The 20,990-nt window shown below is 38.3% G+C and overlaps 1 protein-coding gene across 3 annotated transcripts in view; it reads right to left on the bottom strand.

Moving 5' to 3' along the window:
* The window catches only part of LOC126262486 (voltage-dependent calcium channel subunit alpha-2/delta-3), an 823,568-nt gene that overhangs the window by 152,512 nt on the left and 650,066 nt on the right, over positions 1-20,990 (bottom strand). For all 3 annotated transcript variants that reach the window (XM_049959148.1, XM_049959149.1, XM_049959150.1), the window contains one exon: positions 4,261-4,365. In XM_049959148.1, the coding sequence (XP_049815105.1) occupies positions 4,261-4,365 (105 nt within the window). The remainder of the gene's footprint in view (positions 1-4,260; positions 4,366-20,990) is intronic.

Genomic DNA, 20,990 nt, shown 5'->3' with positions numbered 1-20,990 from the left:
CAAAATTAGTCATCTGAAGTAAGTGTTCTGAAAGAACAGCTGTGGGACACATGGTATTGAATAAGTTTTCTCCAAGAAAAGGAAATGAGAAAATGTTTAACATTCACATGATGAACCATCCTTTGCATTCCTTCCCCTCTGCAGCACTACATCCAAGAAAATAGGTAGAGTCCTGTGAAGACGAAGTATAGATCTATTTTCCGACTTCCTAAGAAGACAAAGGAGGTGCTATGCCCTATTAAGGACAGTCTTGGCGTTAGGATCTCCGAAATTTAGAACATCCCTTGTGAGTGTAGTGGCAATTCCATCGGTCAGTCGATCCACACCATTTCCGACCTCCTTGCAGAACATGAACAACATATTGAAGATTGAGAACTGGAGATATCTGCTGTTGCTGAGCATGATAAAACACAAAATAATGTTTGAGGAAACAAAACGTTTGCTCTAGGCTCCCATATATTGGGATTCTGTGATTAAAGAGGCTGTAGAAATAAGAATGTGTGAAAAATCTTCAACTGTGACAAAGGGCCAGAGATATTCATTGCAATGTTGACAATACAATGGGAGCAGTGGTGTCACAAGCACAGATGTTGACACCATCTGTGTCCCCATGACATAATTATCGACCAATCAGAAGCCATCTTTGGGCTATACAAGGTCACCACAGCAGCAGTTTTGAGAGTCAGCTGCTCCTGATGAAGACGATAGAGGTAATCATCGAAAGTTCAAGGTTGTACACTGACCTGACATGACAAGGAGTCCAAGAATGTTTTATACAATATGCAAAACATGTATAAGTAAATAATATGGATCTGTTTTTGTTTACAGATTTTCTCTTACTGTCGTTTCAGCTGTTGTTAGGAAGGTTTACCCAAATTTAACAGCCAATGATTTGAATGTAATATCATCTATCTCGCAACTATTGTCGGGGCAGTGACCATAATTTGTATTACCAAACTTATTCGTTTCATGACTAATAATCATGCAAAATGTCTTTGCTGTGTTGATGGAATTTCGTAGACTTTCTGGATTTCACTTTTTTGATGACATGGTTTAAAACTTTGGAGAATTGCTTGTTGTGCACTTGCTAATTTTCAGAATGAATATTTCACTCCACAGTAGAGTGTGTGCTGTTTTGACACTGTCTGTGCTGGACCAGGACTCAAACCCAGAACCTTGCCTTTTGTGGTCACGGTTCCTTCTGACTCAGATAATGAAGCATTAATCAATACTCTTTGTCAAAACTTAAATTCTGCCCCTACTTCTATCCTACTTTCCAGCACACTCTCCAGAACAGAGAGAAAGATACAGTCTTAAAATAGTCCTGACAAAACTCTACCATCTGGTGAGCAAGATGTACGAGACAGGCGAAATTCCCTCAGACTTCAAGAAGAATATAATAATTCCAATCCCAAAGAAAGCAGGTGTTGACAGATGTGAAAATTACCGAACTATCAGTTTAATAAGTCACAGCTGCAAAATACTAACGTGAATTCTTTACAGACGAATGGAAAAACTGGTAGAGGCCGACCTCAGGGAAGATCAGTTTGGATTCCGTAGAAATGTTGGAACACGTGAGGCAATACTGACCTTACGACTTATCTTAGAAGGAAGATTAAAGAAAGGTAAACCTATGTTTCTAGCATTTGTAGACTTAGAGAAAGCTTTTGACAATGTTGACTGGAATACTCTCTTTCAAATTCTAAAGGTGGCAGGGGTAAAATACAGGGAGCGAAAGGCTATTTGCAATTTGTACAGAAACCAGATGGCAGTTATAAGAGTCGAAGGGCATGAAAGGGAAGCAGTGGTTGGGAAGGGAGTGAGACAGGGTTGTAGCCTCTCCCCAATGTTATTCAATCTCTGTATTGAGCAAGCAGTAAAGGAAACAAAAGAAAAATTTGGAGTAGGTATTAAAGTCCAGGGAGCAGAAATAAAAACTTTGAGGTTTGCCTATGACATTGTAATTCTGTCAGAGACAGCAAAGGACTTGGAAGAGTAGTTGAACAGAATGGACAGTGTCTTGAAAGGAGGATATAAGATGAACATCAACAAAAGCAAAACAAGGATAATGGAATGTAGTCGAATTAAGTCGGGTGATGCTGAGGGAATTAGATTAGGAAATGAGACACTTAAAGTAGTAAAGGAGTTCTGCTATTTGGGGAGCAAAATAACTGATGATGGTCGAAGTAGAGAGGATATAAAATGTAGACTGGCAATGGCAAGGAAAGCATTTCTGAAGAAAAGAAATTTGTTAACATCGAGTATAGATTTAAGTGTCAGGAAGTCGTTTCTGAAAGTATTTGTATGGAATGTAGCCATGTATGGATGTTAAACATGGACAATAAATAGTTTGGACAAGAAGAGAATAGAAGCTTTTGAAATGTGGTGCTACAGAAGAATGTTGAAGATTAGATGGGTAGATCACATAACTAATGAGGAGGTATTGAATAGGATTGGGGAGAAGAGAAGTTTGTGGCACAACTTGACTAGAAGAAGGGATCCGCTGGTAGGACATGTCCTGAGGCATCAAGGGATCACAAATTTAGCATTGGAGGGCAGTGTGGAGGGTAAAAATCGTAGAGGGAGACCAAGAGATGAACACACTAAGCAGATTCAGAAGGATGTAGGTTGCAGTAGGTACTGGGAGATGAAGGAGCTTGCACAGGATAGATTAGCATGGAGAGCTGCATCAAACCAGTCTCAGGACTGAAGACCACAACAACAACAGTATGTTACTAAGGCTTTTATTCGAGATATCCTTTCTTTCCAGGGAGCTGGTTCTGCTAGGTAGGCGGGAGAGCTTCTGTGTAGAAGAGAAGTATTAGCAGTATTGAATCTGCAAGAATGGGTCATGAATTGCACCTGGATGACTGTCTGCAAGAGAACTGCCTCCTCAAAAGGGAAGGTTCTGGCTTCTAGCCCTGGTTGAACACAGTTGTCAATGGCCAGGAAGTCACAGTGCACATGCCACTGAGTACTGAAACATAATTCTGAACACAATCTCGTAGCCTGTGGCTTCACAATGTCTGTGTGATATTTACGATTTTATGAAACTGTAGTTTTCCCTTCTCAGCTAAACTGAATTGAAGTGTATAATTAATTACTGCCATTGACCAAAATGGTCAGACAACTCTTTTATTATAGAGCTCTTATCTATTTCATTAAAGACAGTTAGATTTAGAAATAGATTTTCAATCACTGTCAAGTTATTTACTTCTCTTCTTACTGCATTTGTTACTGTCAGGTACAAACCAAAACTGGACATTAGAAACTCCAAGTGCCCTCCATTAGAACTATACAGGCTGGGGATGTCATGAATCTTGAAGTACATTGAGTTCTCAGTTACTTCCACTATGTCATCTTGGTACCCTGTGTAACTGCCTTATGTTATATCTACAGTAATGTGACATTAACTTGCCTCCCTCTAAGTGTATTTGTCCAGTTTCTGTAACTTCCACAAGACATTTGTTTTGCATAACATATCTGGAAGGAAGAAAGTAAGATGAGGGTTTAACGTCACGTCGACTACAAGATGGAGCAATAGCTCCTATTGGGGAAAAATGAGGAAGGACATTGGGAATGTCCTTTTTCAAACAAAACATCCTTGCATTGTCCTTAAGCAGTTTAGGAAAATGACGGGAGTCATACATTGAACGACAGGACAGCAAATCAAACTGCCATCCGGCCAAACATGAGTCGACCATTTACTATTGCACCACCTTACTCACTCACATCTGTAGAAATGTCTTTCGACAAAAGACAACAGTATAGCTCTTTTTCCAGACCAGCAGATTTTATAACATTAGTACCTTTTTGCAAGTGAAGATGTTCGTTAAGCTATTTTAAGGATATATACAATACAGTTAGTGTCTTCATAATGCAAGTGAAGTAACACAGATGATAGATAAAGTAATGGACAGACAATTTATAATAGCAAAATCTTTTCATTTACACACTTCATACTTCATTAGACATTGCAGAGGGCTCTATTTTATGGTACTTGGGCTTGGAACATTGTGAATAAATCAATTAAACTTCTTCTGTATTAAGCTGTATGATTTGCACCTGTTTTAACGCAGGCAAGGAGACATAATAATTTCATGGACGCTGTGACATAAGGTAGTAAATTATTGAGCAACCATTTGGACTAGTTACCCTGAATGATACCTCCAGAAATATTTTTATACTGTGTGATAGAATTTTGAAGAGGTGTTTACAAATAACTTGACAGCACACTAGAAGATTGACAACATGACTTACGGTTGTGAAGAATCTTGAGGCCCCACAATATCATCCCACCGAGTCAAGCCACTGCGAGTTGCCACAAATGCCAGTGTCACTCCAAATCGTTGTTGGAACTGCTTCCTGTCATGACAGTACAATAACTCATTTAGTTCTAATATCAAGAAAGTAACTCGATCTATTTACAATGTTATAAACATGTGATCATAATTTCGTTTTGAAAATTGCAGACTTTTAACATGACTGTACCAAAATATGTTAGAGAAAAAAATCATGAAAACAATGTTTATACTCACAGAAGGAAAATTTGCCTGAAACACACATTACAGAGACAATAAAAGAAAAGTGTAACACAGGTTAATACTTAATTCCTTTTCAAAGCAGCAAAATAGTTACAAAATGTCACAGTTACTCAAACATTTCAAAAGTTAAAGCAAATAATAATTTGAATGTTAATTTGCTGTTAAGACATACATAAAGTGGGATAGAAATTATTACAGACACCACCCTGGAAATAAAGTATAATTCCCAATACGTATTACACATTTAATTATTAGTTTTGCTGGAAGCATGAAGCATAAAACTGATTGTAATTCAAATTTTACTTAGCAAAACCAAATAACTAATAATATTAAATTAATATTGGCAGCAAAAACAGCAGCAGTATTAATAACAATGAGACAACTGGTTGGTATCTGAAAATATCAAAGATATGCACTGTCAACAAGAAACATGGCTGGCTTTTTATGTACTAAGGAATATAGCATTTCAAGAGCTTTTAAAAGTAGACTGAATTTAAACACACTTTTGTGAAAAATTAATTATTACAGACTAATGTTCATGATAACTGCAAAATTTTGAGTACTGGCTCAGTTGCAGAGGTTACAGTGTGCGCATGTATGATGTTGCTCAATCTGATTCAAATACCACTGGTGAAACAAAATGTTCATTAGCTATATTTGAACAGCAAAGATATAATTTTCCTTACCACCAGACCCTGTGCACTTGTCCAGAGTGGGAAAAAAATCTCTCTCTACAATATCACACGGAATGAGGGATGACACACTGTCGATGGCAATAAATGACACATGCGAACCAACACATTTCTGCCAACAAGTTTTCCACACTTGGGAGCACCCTGGATCTCCTTTTCATGAAAATCCTTCAAGCAGAATGTCTAAGTGCTTTGACCACAGGTAAGCCTCAGGACACTGTCCTTTGAAAGCTGTTTCCACTCAGAACAGGGGACGTCCACCGGTGCCACACTGGAACTGTAGGTGAGCTAGGAAACTGTTGTGATGTAGCTCTGGGCCAGGCTGTTGCTGACCACAAAGCAGGTGTGGCTCAGTGCACTGTTGTGGTGCAGCTTCCAGCTGGCAGTGACGCCCAGCCTCAATTGGCTGACTATCCCCTTCCGTCTTTTTAGCACCACCGATGTGGTCTGTCCCTCAGGTGCAAATCGTGGAGGACCACGCCCATAGTGTCAAAAAAGATAATGAATACAGCTTTGGCATCTGACTCATTCATTCGAACCCTTTTGTCATTTGGCACTTCAGCATTTGTCTTGGGGTCATACTCAAAAATGCACATTTCATTGGCAGTTATCACGTTATACAAAAACCTGTGGTATATTTGAGTGTGTTGTAAAAGATCTTGGCAAATATGCACATTGTTTTACCTTTGGCCATCAGTCAAAACTTTTGGGATGAGTTCAGCAGATTTTTCTCATCTACAAAATCTGGGTAATTATCATGTGCAGAATCTTTTTACCAATTCCTACACCATTTGTGATCATTTGAACACTTCACAAATTTAGACAACACTCTATGGAGTGCAGCGATCTGGTGCTAGCTTTGACTAAAACCACAGGTGAGCTTGCAATAATGTTTGTTTATTATTATCGGTTTTGGCTTATGTTAAAGCCATCCTCAGATACTTTTGGGCCCCTATGGCTGGTGCTGGTGGCCAGCACCAGCCACAGGAGCCCTAAAAATATGAGGATGACTTTAACAAAAGACGAAACCAATAATAGTAAAAATATTTCATTGTGATCTAGACTGTTGTTTTAATCAAAATTTGAACACTTAGCTGTCAGTCCGAGTTTGACACATGCACATATTGCACAGTGTCCTCAAGGCAGGAGACCTACAGGGGGACTGTCTTCCACACTCTCTTGAGCATCTTCGAAGCACTTGTTCCATCTCAAAACAACAGATTTAGATAGGCTCCCACTGCTGAATACTTGCTGGATCATCACCAATGTTTCCATAGCTGATATTCTGAGTCCCACTCAGAATTTAATGGTGTAGTGCTTTTCAATATAACATTTCATTTTTAAACTTATATCAAGACTGTAGATGTGTACACCAAAAGTACAACATGTAACACACAGAAAGTTGTAGGGTAATGGCACTAAGTGTGTTTTAAATGTGACCTTCCTCTCCACTGAATCCTTCTGGCATAATTATAATGGTATGCACAATTGTATTAGATAAAAATGTGACTCATTGCTTTTTATACAAAGCCTTTATGCGTAAAGAATAAGATCTCCTCAAAAATATGAATTGATAATTTATTTTATAATATATTCTAGGAGAACCTCTCTCTTTAATAGGCACCGAACTATGTTAGTATTGAGAAAACATTAAAGATGAACACTAAAGGGAACTGCACAAAACTGGCTGACTTCTTCCAAGCTTACCCAATTGTGAACCGTTAAAAGGAAAATTGCCTTCTGACATAAGCCTTTCCCAGTTCTGGATACAAAACCACTGACAATAATGCAAACAAAAGGTATCATAAAATAAATTTAAAACAATAAAGCTGCTGGAAAAGATGGCATTACTGCTGACGAACTGAAGTGATTCCACAGAATTGAAAATGTGCACTGATACACCTACTGCAGAAGAAAGGTATACTCTTTTATTGTCCGTACATCAAATTCTTTCTAAAGCAATCTTAAACCACTTGAAAAAACAGATTGAGATCTTTGTAGTGATTACCAAGCAGGATCCAGGAGAGGTTGCTCATGTGCAGAACAGATAAGTGACCTGCAGGAAATATAATGGTTTTATTGATAAACCAGCCCAACTATCCCTCCCCTTGGCGGACTTCAAAAAGGCCTACGATTCTCTCCACAGACAAAATGTTTTCATCACACTTGAAAAGCTCATAATGCACAGGATTCTAAGAGAACTAATCTGTCATGCTCTTACGATACAACATTAAAAGCAAAATCATTTCATGAAATCTTTCAGCCTTATGAGATGTGCACAGATGTTCATGAAGGAGACAGCCTTTCTCCACTGATTTTTACCTTAGTTCCAGACAAAGCCATAAGAGAAAGGGGGAAAAATCAAAGGTGTATGAGTTCCAGATAAAAAAAAAATCAATATTAAATACTTAAACTTCACTGACAATTTACCAGTTATCACTAAGACTAAAGAAGAAACTAAATATGTGATAGAAAAACTACACAAGATGGTGCCAAAAACAGGCCACCAGATATCTTACTTGAAAGCTCATTACATGGCAAATCAGCATCAGAACAGAAGAAAAGTTTCACTGAAAATGGGATATTGAACAATTTGTTGTTGTTGTTGTTGTTGTTGTTGTCTTCACCTGAACTCTCTCTCTCTCTCTCTCTCTCTCTCTCCCTCCCTCCCTCTCTCTCTCTCTCTCTCTCTCTCTCTCTCTCTCTCTCTCTCTCTCTCTCTCTCTCTCTCTCTATATATATATATATATATATATATATATATATATATATATCACACACATTTCCTTCCAATACTAAATCAGTGTATCCTTGGTGTCTCAGAATGTGTCCCATCAACTAATCCCCTTCTTTTAGCAAAACTGTGCCACAGATTTCTTTTCTCTCCATTTCTGTTCAGAACCTCCTCATTAGTTACATGATCTATGCATCAAATCTTCAGTATTTTTCTGTAGCAACACATTTCAAAAGCCTGTATTCTGTTTTTGTCTGAACTGTGTTACACTTCCATACAGGGTTTCACTCCAGACAAATACATTCAGAAAACACTTACTACCACTTAAATCTAGATTCGATGTTACCAAATTTCTCTTCTTCAGGAACACATTTTTATCCTCTCTAGTTCAGCCATCATCGGTTACTTTGCTACCCAACCCAAACAGCAAAACACATCTATAACTCTTAGTGCCTCATTTCCTAATCTAATTCCCTCAACATCACCTGAGTTAATTCAACTAGATTCCAGTATCTTTGTTCAAGCCACTTTCCATTCCATTCAACTGATCTTCCCAGTCCTTTGCTGTCTTTGACAGAATTACAATGATATTGGCAAACCTCAACATTTTTATTTCTCCTCGCTGAACTTTAATTCCTAATCCAAATTTTTCTTTGGTTTCATTTACTGCTTTCTCAATATCCAAACAATAATGCCTGGGATAGGCTACAACCCAGTCTCACTCGTTCTCAACCACTGATTCTCTTTCATGCCCCTCAACTCTTATAATGGCCAACTAGTTTCTGTACAAATTGTAAATAGCCTTTTGCTCTCTGTATTTTACTCCTGCTACTTACATAATTTCAAGAGAGTATTTCATCAACATTGTCAAACACCTTCTCTAAGTCTACAAACGCTATAGAAGTAGGTTTGTCTTTCCTTAATACATGTCTTAAGATAAGACATAAGGCACTATTGCCTCATTTCTCTGGAAAACACACTGATCTTTCCTGAGGTCAGCATCTATCAGTTTTTCCATTCTTCTGTAAGTAATTTGTGTTAGTACTTTGCACTCAAGACTTATTAAACTGACAGTTTGGTAATATTCACACCTGTAAGCACCTGCTTTCTTTGAAATTGGAGTTATTTCATGCTTATGGATGTGTGAGGGTATTTCACCTGTCTCATACATTTTCCACACCAGATGGAAGAGTTTTGTCATGACTGTCTCTCCCAAGGCTATCAGTAGTTCTGATGGAATGTAGCGGACTCCCAGGGCCTTCTTTCGACATAGATCATTCAGTGCTCTGTCAAATTCTTCTGGCAGTAACATGTCTCCCATCTCATCTTCATCTATGTCCTCTTCCATTTATACAATGCCTTAAAGTTCATCTCCCTTGTGTGGCCCTCTCCATACTTCTTCCACCTTTCAGCTTTCCCTTCTTTCCTTACTACGGCTTTTACCTCTGAGCTCTTTATATTCATAGAGCTATTTCTCTTCTCCAAAGAAGACCTCTTAAGTTTCCTGCAGGTGGCATCTATCTCGCCCCCTCGTGAGATACGCCTCTCAATCCTTATGTTTGTCCTCTAGCCTTTGGCGATAAGCAGTTTTGCACTTCCTGTCAATCTCATTTTCCAGACATTTGTATTCCCTTAAACTACTTCATTTTTATATTTTCTCATTTTCCAGACATTTGTATTCCCTTAAACTGCTTCATTTTTATATTTTCTCCTTTCATCAGTTAAATTCAGTATCTCTTGCGGTATCCAAGGCTTTCTACTAGGCCTCATCTTTTTACCATTTGATACTCTGCTGCCTTCACTTTTCCATCTCTAAAAGCTACCCATTCATATTCTACAATATTTTTTTCCTTGTATTGTTTAGTGCCCCCTCTGAAAGTCTCACCAACATATCGTTCTTTCAAATTTTATAAGGATATCCTTCAAATATCTTGTAGATATCCTATTTCCATTAGGGATACGCAGTAGTCCAAATACAGAAAATGACATTTAACTTCCAAAGGCTCTCAGTAGCATGTGAACCCATTATAACAAAAAATTAAAATCATACACGACAAAATTGCAACATAATGAGCAGTAGGTATTGGAAGATACTATAAAGATGCAGAAATTGAAAAACAGAAGCAAAAATTACTGGGAAAATATATGGGCTTAGGCAAGAAAATGAAATCTGGATGAAAAGGAGAACACTTGATCTCTAACACAAGATACTTGAAATTTTATGATCATATTTACAGAATGGTCAATAACAAAGAACCACCAAAAGATTACTCGATATTATTACTTCAGAGAAGATAAAGAATTGGCTGATTGGAAGAAACCAAGGAAGATTTACATGATATGAACACCACAGAAGACATTGTAATAAGACGTCACCCTTTGGAATGCTCAAAAAGTTGTACATATTGGTGGAGACGCTTAAAAAGAAGACTGGCAAGAAATAGTCAGAAGGATGGAAGTACAAACGTAGTAAATTCCTGGAGAAATTTTGGGAGGATAAAAAGGCAAATCCATCAAGTCGTATGTCACCTTTGCACAGTCTATTTAAGGGGTTAAAATGAAGAAGGAAGAGGAAAAGTTGCTTCAGGAAATGACCAATGAATCAAAGTAAAGTAATTGTCAAATTACAGATGGGTTGCTGTCTATATTTAACAGAACCTTTCACTGTGAGCCAGATACTGAAGAAAAAGCAGCAGTACAAAGTAGCACTCGATAATGCAAATAACATTTCTGCTATGACACTGTATTAAATTTTATTTGCTTAATATCGTGCAGTTTTGCTTAAGAGAAACAAAAAGGGACATATTCAAATCTGTTATGTGCTGAGAACAGGAGTAAAGAAATACATGTCCTAGTACAAACATTTTGGGAAAACATGAGTCTCGCTGTGGTCCAGGACGTGTGTGTGTGTGTGTGTGTGTGTGTGTGTGTGTGTGTGTGTGTGTGTGTGTGTACTTCTACCAGAGAATGAGCAACAGTTTGAAAGCTGGTATAAATAGTTTGCTGTTGAATGTTTCTATGTGACACAAATTAGGCAGTTAGAGGTGAGGGGTTGCCTTTCCTTTATTTGAAATATTATTAAGTGCAAATTTCTGTATTCCCATTGATACTTATACTTCTGTTAAATAAAAGTTGCTATGATGATAAAGACAAGCTCACATGAAGAATGAACATGCTAAATTTCTGTAAATATAGACCACATATGGAATTAATTTGTTAAACAAAAAGATTAGAGGAGCAGAATAGTGGAATGATGTCGCAGAAGCCACCTGTGCAATTGGTCAAAGTGTAGCCAGCGAGAATAGAATGAGACATGAAGTAGTAGGATGTGATGTCAGCTACTGGAGGGGCTGCTGGCAGCCACAGCCACAGCCACAGCCATGCAAGACTGCACTCTGACACTCCAGCTGAAATTATGAGTGTTCACTGTTTGTGTCATTTGGTGTGATTACGATCGGACAGGTGTTAATCTCGAGGGTAGTCACAGGTGCCATTTGCCTGACAGCACCTTCAAATCCACCCTATTTTATCAAAGACTAATTTCAGAGTGGAGTGTTTTATCTGCTCATAGCTGTGTAGCAATGGCTCATAGTTCTACTACTGTATTTCACACATTATACTGAATACAGCTGATTTTGCAGTACAAAAGGTACCTGGGGGACATTAATTTATATCTTTAATTCTTAATGCAAATGTAAAATTTGACATTTCCACTTCTTTCCAAACTTGCTTTCAAAATAATCAAAGTATTAGTATCTTTGAAAACTGTCTTATCACATTTCATTACAGTGTCTTTGGGGTTTAGTTAGAGTAATGAGTGGTGTTGGTTATTCAATGATGCTGTTGTACTTTTGTGGTTTTCAAATAAATGTTTCATTTCAAAAACTGGCATTTGATGTTTTGTCAACATGATAGCAGAGTGTGGTTGATAAAGTTCTCATGATTTGTGACAATTTTAGCCAATTTCAATGATAATTTTCTATTACACAGGTCTAAAAAGTGAGACAATGGCTGACAAAAGACAGAAAATTGAAAAACCCACTGGTGAAGAAAACTGAGTGCTTGGAGAACAATAATGATAACTATTTTAGAGTGTGATGAAATCTTTGACATTGAGAAAGGTGTGCTGATTAAGCCAGAAGAAAGTGGAAATTATTACTAAACTGATCCTGCTAAATGAACCAAGGCTAATAGAAAGGCATGGAAATAGCTAATTCTATCACTTGACACCAAACCTTTACTTCATGTTGGGGAGAGCAATACTGTTAAAGTGATTTCGTTCAAAAATGGCTCTGAGCACTATGGGACTTAACATCTATGGTCATCAGTCCCCTAGAACTTAGAACTACTTAAGCCTAACAAACCTAAGGAAATCACACAACACCCAGTCATCACGAGGCAGAGAAAATCCCTGACCCCGCCGGGAATCGAACCCGGGAACCAGGGCGCGGGAAGCGAGAATGCTACCGTACAACCACGAGCTGCGGACTAAAGTGGTTTGGGATAAGCTATATAAAATTTATGATTTTCAGTCGGCTGAAAACATTGATCTGCTTCAACACAAATTTCATAACATTGTGGTGGTATACAAGACCATTTAGCAGAGTTTGATACAGTATCAGATCAACTTTCATTGTTAGAGATGCCAACTGACATTAGTGACTCCTGTGCATGATTATGCAATCTTTTCCCAAGGTGTTCGATTCATTTATAATACATGGCACAATTTGCCTGCTGAAGAAAAGACATGGAATAAGTTACAAAATCAGTGTTTAAATTAGGAACTGAGAATAACAGATCATGATGATGGAAGTATTGCTACAGCAACTGTTTCAAACAGCAACAAAGGCACTAAAAAACTTCATCTGAAGCAGATACATTAAGGTTTGTTTTAAATGTAAGAAAAATGGTCATCAATCAAATTAATGTATTAGCACAGAAAAAACAGAAGATTGTGCTATATTATCAGGTAGTGTAACATCAGTTGAAAATTTAGGAACTTGTAGTCATACACATACTTTAGAAACAAAGAAAGTTTTAATGGTGGGATGCAACAATTTTTCTGTAGACATAAATTCACTGGTTGTGATGAGTGGTACATGACAGTGGCGTGACACATCACATAACAATTCATCAGGATCGGTACACTACATATGAACTATTTGAAACTCCAAAGAAGATGGACAGTGTCAAGAATTGTATGCAAATTGAAGCATTTTACATCAGTTAAATTGACGTACACGTAGTCAATGGACTCAAATTGACAGAACAATATTTTGAAGATTTTTGGTTTTGCCCTGATGGATCCTGTAACTTATTTTCTGTTAAGAAAGCTGCACAAAAAGGAATAAATCAAATAATAAAAAATGATGGCGTATCATAGGTATTTTTCAAAAACAATATTCCACCTGTTGCTACATCCAGTAATAAAAATGAACTTTATTGTTTAGCTGTGAAGGTTGTTTATCAAGAAAAGTCTTTTGCTGTTACTGAAACTGATGACGCTTCACAGAGATGACATGAGAAAATGGGTCACCAAAAATAAACACAATGTGCAACAGTTTTTGAAGGATCATAATACAGAGCCAAAGAATGATAGTAGCTTTTGTGAGGGATGTGTCTATGGTAAACATCATCACCTGGTATTTGTTGAAAGAGTATATAAACCTATCAAACCTGGACAGTTAGTTTATGCAGATGTTTTTTCCAGTTTTTGAGTAAAATATTTTTCGTACTGTAAAGACGAAAGTAAAGGAAAATTATCACTGTTGATTAAAATAATAAAGACTCAGGCTGATGTTACAGTGAATGAATTACATGCAGACGGTGGCAAGGGTTCTGTAATAAAGATGTACATAAGTCTGGTGACTCAACTGGAGTGGAACATTTGATTGCTGCACCATATACTCCTCAGCAGAATGGAGTTGCTGACTGGGAAAATAGAATGCTTTATGAGATGGAACATTCTTGGCTCTGTTCTGCTGACTACTACCAAAAGCATTATGGGGTAGGGCTGTTTTGGGTGCAACATACACTTCGCATCAAACTGATCCCACAAAAATTGAAGGTTAAACTCCAATTGAAATATTTTTGAAGAAATCTACATCTTCAAAAGGATGCATGCGTGGTTATGACAACTGGGGATACTGCGCTTATTTTCCTTGGGGAGGGGGGTGGGGGGAGGGGGAAGAAAGAAAGAAAGATGTGTGTTTGTATGCGGAGATGTAAAATTCGACTGCAAACAATTACAGAAACCACTTACCCAAGAGACTAAAAGGGATGTTGATATCTCAGAAGCAGGTGAAAATGTACAGGGAATGAATTTTAAAATGTTGATTTCGAAGAGGATAGCCAATGGAGCCAAGGCCATAGCTACGACGCTAAGATTTTATCAAAGGGAGGAGAGGGGGGGGGGGGTTTCAATTGTTAAGGAGGGCCTTAAAAAGGCTCATGTTTTTCATCTACTCTGAAAACATTTTTACTTTTTTTTTTAATTTTATGTGCATAATTTGCTTTCCGGTGGCCTTCATACAAAAAGCATTTGGTCTATAAAATTAAGAAAGAAAAGCTTTTCTTAAAAAAGTGTAACATGTATTTTCAACAGTGTGTGTGTGTGTAATATTCCCAAATGCAGAATTAAATATATGACAACTTCGCTTTATTGCCAAATGAATCAAAATTCTACATGAGGTTGAATATTACAGAACAGAAGAATCTTAACATTGGACTGAACAACTTATAAAGTTAAATGGGCTCAAATCTCTTTTGACAAAAGCTATCTTTTTCCTACTACAATCTTGTATTTAAATTTATGACTTATCTGGCACCAACTCAGAATTCTTTCAGTGCATCAATCTCAAATTTTATTAAGGTATCTTTCATTTCATTAAAATGTTCAGCTCCCTTAAGTACTTCTTTCTGATGTCGACATTCCAACCTTGGAGGCATTATCTCTCAGTCTCATAGCTCCTCAATTGGCATCACAAGGATGAGTGGATCCTCGTCCAGTCCTCCCACCAAGAGAAATTCCTATGCAGTACCAGGAATTGAACATGGGCCCTTTACATTGAGAGAATGTCACATTGACCACTTGACTACAGTGGTGGACTATTTACTTATAAAACAAAATAGATCACAAAAATACTATAAGCTACAGTTTTGGAATCTTAACATTGATTCATGCATTGATTATAAAGAGACTTAAATTATAGCAACACCATAAATGAGTTAATATCTATGATAATATGTTTATATAGTAAGTTGTTGTTTGTATGACATTTATTTACAATCCATTAGGGTTGTGAGGGTTGGATTCACTGTTCCAAGGGTAAATGAGACATTTCAAAGTAGAGCATTGTTCTTATAGTAAAACCAGAAGATATATCACTGTTCCACATGAGTCATCTTTATGCACAGATACATAGTATAAAATGATGATAGCTAGCTGCCTTGAATTATAAAATCACTGAACTATGCCTACTGTCAAAATCCTATGCAAACCAACATTAAAATTTAATACTGTCTGCCCGAGAAAGAAATAACTATTCCCCAAATCAAAATAAGTATTGTTACAAAAACAATGAAAAATGTATTTTTTATCTCATGGTGTCTGCAACTTAAAAATATTACAGTTTGAAGATAATCAGTTTGAAGATAATCTGGATGAAAAAGAGGGGCAGGGGATGCAGGGTGCAGTAGGCTCAGATGAATTCAAGCAAACCCCCTGGAAAATTTGTTAGAAACAAACTACATCCTTTTCACTCTCCACAAATGCTTCCCCATCATTTTATACTGGATCTGGTTTTCACAAATGACTACCCCCTGTGTGACCAAATTGGGTGATATTTTGCTGTTTGGGTTCCTAATGAGATAATTTTGAGCAAATTGTTTAAAGAAATGCAACAATCATAATTTGGGCAATATTTTTGTTGATCAACATGGTTTTTGGGTGACACAGGAAAATCCAAGTGTACTTTTATGCACTTAGTTTAATGTAATGATGTTTACAGCTCCAACGTCTTCTGAAATACTGAAATATTGGAACCACAAATATCAATCCGTTTCCAAATGACTCCAGTTCTAATATTAAACTGCTATAGATAGGTAATTAGGCTATTTAGTAGTACATACGTATCTTTAACTTACCATAATGCTAGTGGAAAAAGCAAAATTGATTCTCCTCTTCTTTGTGGTTACAAACTTATCCACAATTAAAAATTACATAAAATTCAACTGCAAATAAGAACTGAATTAATTATCAAAACAACATCTATGCTCAAATAAGGCCAACAATTTACAATAGTTGATCTTCACTTAAATGCGAATAGGTGATAGCTGATTGTGCTATGTATATATCAACAGCTTAAATTGATCTATGGCCTTGCTGACTCAACAGCATGTCACATGACTGGAATCAAAATATTTTTCACTTTCAATATATGGCAACTAGGTTGCGTGCAATTTCATTTACATGACTTGGGGGGCATCTGCCTTGGCTGCATCCTTGATGTAGCAACAAGTGATGAAAGAAAGATTTAGTAACCATTTGTATGACAATGAAGAACAAGTTGAGACAAACTAGGAAGCAAGAAATGAAGGCAAAAGAGGTCAAAATTTAAGCAAAATTTGAAGTAACCATCATGTTACTGTGGAGGCTCAGCCCATCAATGGTGTGCAGTCCAAAAATTCTCAAGACTGGAAGGAAGTAATGGAGAAAGAAAGAAATGAAAAAAAGATAAAATAAAACATGATAATAAATAGTTTTAAAAAACAAAACAAACAAGGTAATTGAAAATTGATGGGTCGTTGCTACAAAATAAATTCAAATTATGAAGTGGTTCAGTATAAGGTTTAATTGGTGACAAAAGGATATACTCAATGTTTTGGAATAGTTTATGCTGACACATTTAGTTCTGTTGCAAGATCTGAGATGAGGAGAGCCCTTTTGAATATTGCAATCCCTCATGATTGGTGTATGAGGCAATTTGATGTAAGGACAGCATTTCTCGATGATGTCTTGAAGAAGGAAGTATACAAGTATCAACCAGAAGGCTTTGAAAATGGTACAGGACACTATGTAAATTACTGGAATCTGTGTGGTCTAAATCAAGCCTCAAAATGCTGGTTGCTATTGTTGTGGTCTTCAGTATTCTCTTTTTGTTCAAACTATTTATCGTCCATGTTTCACTTCCATACATAGCTACACTCCATACAAATACTTTCAGAAACGACTTCCTGACACTTAAATCTATACTCGATGTTAACAAATTTCTCTTCTTTAGAAACGCTTTCCTTGCCATTGTCAGTCTCCATTTTATATGTCCATTCCGTTCAACTGCTCTTCCAAGCCCTTTGCTGTCTCTGACAGAATTACAATGTCATCAGCGAACCTCAAAGTTTTTATTTCTTCTCCATGGATTTCAATACCTACTCCGAACTTTTCTTTTGTTTCCTTTACTGCTTGCTCAATATACAGATTGAATAACATCGGGGAGAGGCTACAACCCTGTCTCACTCCCTTCCCAAACACTGCTTCCCTTTCATGCCCCTTGACTCTTATAACTGCCATCTGGTTTCTGTACAAATTGTAAATAGCCTTTCGCTCCCTGTATTTTACCCCTGCCACCTTTAGAATTTGAAAGAGAGTATTCCAGTCAACATTGTCAAAAGCTTTCTCTAAGTCTACAAATGTTAGAAATGTAGGTTTGCCTTTCCTAAATCTCTCTTCTAAGATAAGTCGTAAGGTCAGTGTTGCCTCACATGTTCCAACATTTCTATGGAATGCAAACTGATCTTCCCTGAGGTCGGCTTCTACCAGTTTTTCCATTCGTCTGTAAAGAATTCACGTTAGTATTTTGCAGCTGTGACTTATTAAACTGATAATTTTCACATCTGTCAAGACCTGCTTTCTTTGGGATTGGAATTATTATATTCTTCTTGAAGTCTGAGGGTATTTCACCTGTCTCATACATCTTGCTCACCAGATGGTAGAGTATTGTCAGGACTGGCTCTCCTCCCAAGGCTGCCAGTAGTTCTAATGGAATGTTTTCTACTCCCGGGGCCTTGTTTCAACTCAGGTCTTTCAGTGCTCTGTCAAACTCTTCATGCAGTATCGTATCTCCCATTTCATCTTCATGTACATCCTCTTCCATTTCCATAATGTTGTCCTCAAGTACATCGCCCTTGTATAGACCCTCTATAGATTCCTTCCACCTTTCTGCTTTCCCCTCTTTGCTTAGAACTGGGTTTCCATCTGAGCTCTTGATATTCATACAAATGGCTCTCTTTTCTCCAAAGGTCTCTCTAATTTTCCTGTGGGCAGTATCTATCTTACCCCTAGTGAGATAAGCCTCTACATCCTTACATTTGTCCTCTAGCCATCCCTGCTTAGCCATTTTGCACTTCCTGTCGATCTCATTTTTGAGATGTTTGTTTTCCTTTTTGCCTGCTTCATTTACTGCATTTTTATATTTTCTCCTTTCATCAATTAAATTCAATATCTCTTCTGTTACCCAAGGATTTCTACTAGCCCTCGTCTTTTTACCTACTTGATCATCTGCTGCCTTCACTAGTTCATCCCTCAGAGCTACCCATTCTTCTTCTACTGTATTTCTTTCCCCCATTCCTGTCAATTGTTCCCTTATGCTCTCCCTGAAACTCAGTACAACCTCTGGTTTAGTCAGTTTATCCAGGTCCCATCTCCTTAAATTCCCACCTTTTTGCAGTTATAACCAATAGATTGTGGTCAGAGTCCCCACATCTGCCCCTGGAAATGTCTTACAATTTAAAACCGGGTTCCTAAATCTCTGTCTTACCATTATATAATCTATCTGATACCTTCCAGTATCTCCAGGATTCTTCCATGTATACAACCTTCTCTTATGATTCTTGAACCAAGTGTTAGCTATGATTAAGTTATGCTCTGTGCAAAATTCTACCAGACGGCTTCCTCTTTCATCTCTTACCCCCTACCCATATTCACCTACTATGTTTCCTTCTCTCCCTTTTCCTACTGTCGAATTCCAGTCACCCATGACTATTAAATTTTCGTCTCCCTTCACTATCTGAATTATTTCTTTTATCTCATCATACATTTCATCAATTTCTTCATCATCTGCAGAGCTAGTTGGCATATAAACTTGTACTACTGTAGTAGGCATGGGCTTCGTGTCTATCTCGGCCACCAAAATGCTGGTACGAATGTTAAATTTCTTACAGAATGTAATTTATGGAAGAGCTGTTCAGATCCATGTATGTTCTATGGTGAAACCATAGTGCTGCTCTTTTATGGTGATGGTGGATTGACTATGCCCTCTATTGATGCAACAACTAAGTCAATTGAACAGTTGGGTAAACGTTTTCAGATCACTGTAGAAAAGGTTGATTACTTCTTGGGTACACAAATCACTAAATTTGACACCTGTATTCAAGTAAATCAGTCAGGATATGTGAAGACAATTTTAGAAAATATGATATGATGGATGTAAAACCATTATCTTTACCCACTGAACCAGGTTATATACCATGTGAGTCACACTCTTTTAATAATACTGAACTACACCAAGAAATGCAGGAAGTTTGATGTATTTAACACAATGCATAAGACAAGATTTACAATATGCTGCTAAAGTTGCATCGTGAGCTCAGGACTCAACAGCACAGGCACATTTTGAATTGTTCAAATGAATATGCCTGTATCTTAGATCAATAGTTTCGTATGGCATTAAGTTTGAGAAGAATGAAGAAGCTTACAGTGAAGCTGATCATGGTGGGCACAAAAGCGCAAGACAATCAACAAGAGGGGTCGTACTGAAGTTCCATGGAAGGCCAATTGTGTGGAAACATAAATTGCAGTGGTGTGCTGTTCTTTCTTTAATGAATGCAGAATGTAGGACTGTAAGTCAAGTTTGCTACCAAAGTGATGCCACATTTATTAATGGATCAGGATTTCATGAATGATCAAAATACACTCCTGGAAATTGAAATAAGAACACCGTGAATTCATTGTCCCAGGAAGGGGAAACTTTATTGACACATTCCTGGGGTCAGATACATCACATGATCACACTGACAGAACCACAGGCACATAGACACAGGCAACAGAGCATGCACAATGTCGGCACTAGTACAGTGTATATCCACCTTTCGCAGCAATGCAGGCTGCTATTCTCCCATGGAGATGATCGTAGAGATGCTGGATGTAGTCCTGTGGAACGGCTTGCCATGCCATTTCCACTTGGCGCCTCAGTTGGACCAGCGTTCGTGCTGGACGTGCAGACCGCGTGAGACGACGCTTCATCCAGTCCCAAACATGCTCAATGGGGGACAGATCCGGAGATCTTGCTGGCCAGGGTAGTTGACTTACACCTTCTAGAGCACGTTGGGTGGCACGGGATACATGCGGACGTGCATTGTCCTGTTGGAACAGCAAGTTCCCTTGCCGGTCTAGGAATGGTAGAACGATGGGTTCGATGACGGTTTGGATGTACCGTGCACTATTCAGTGTCCCCTCGACGATCACCAGTGGTGTACGGCCAGTGTAGGAGATCGCTCCCCACACCATGATGCCGGGTGTTGGCCCTGTGTGCCTCGGTCGTATGCAGTTCTGATTGTGGCGCTCACCTGCACGGCGCCAAACACGCATACGACCATCATTGGCACCAAGGCAGAAGCGACTCTCATCGCTGAAGACGACACGTCTCCATTCGTCCCTCCATTCACGCCTGTCGCGACACCACTGGAGGCGGGCTGCACGATGTTGGGGCGTGAGCGGAAGACGGCCTAACGGTGTGCGGGACCGTAGCCCAGCTTCATGGAGACGGTTGCGAATGGTCCTCGCCGATACCCCAGGAGCAACAGTGTCCCTAATTTGCTGGGAAGTGGCGGTGCGGTCCCCTACGGCACTGCGTACGATCCTACGGTCTTGGCGTGCATCCGTGCGTCACTGCGGTCCGGTCCCAGGTCGACGGGCACGTGCACCTTCCGCCGACCACTGGCGACAACATCGATGTACTGTGGAGA

The sequence above is a fragment of the Schistocerca nitens genome, chromosome 6 (genome assembly GCF_023898315.1).
Source record: "Schistocerca nitens isolate TAMUIC-IGC-003100 chromosome 6, iqSchNite1.1, whole genome shotgun sequence".
In the NCBI taxonomy this organism is placed as follows: domain Eukaryota; kingdom Metazoa; phylum Arthropoda; class Insecta; order Orthoptera; family Acrididae; genus Schistocerca; species Schistocerca nitens.
This window is presented reverse-complemented; position numbering and strand designations above follow the sequence as displayed.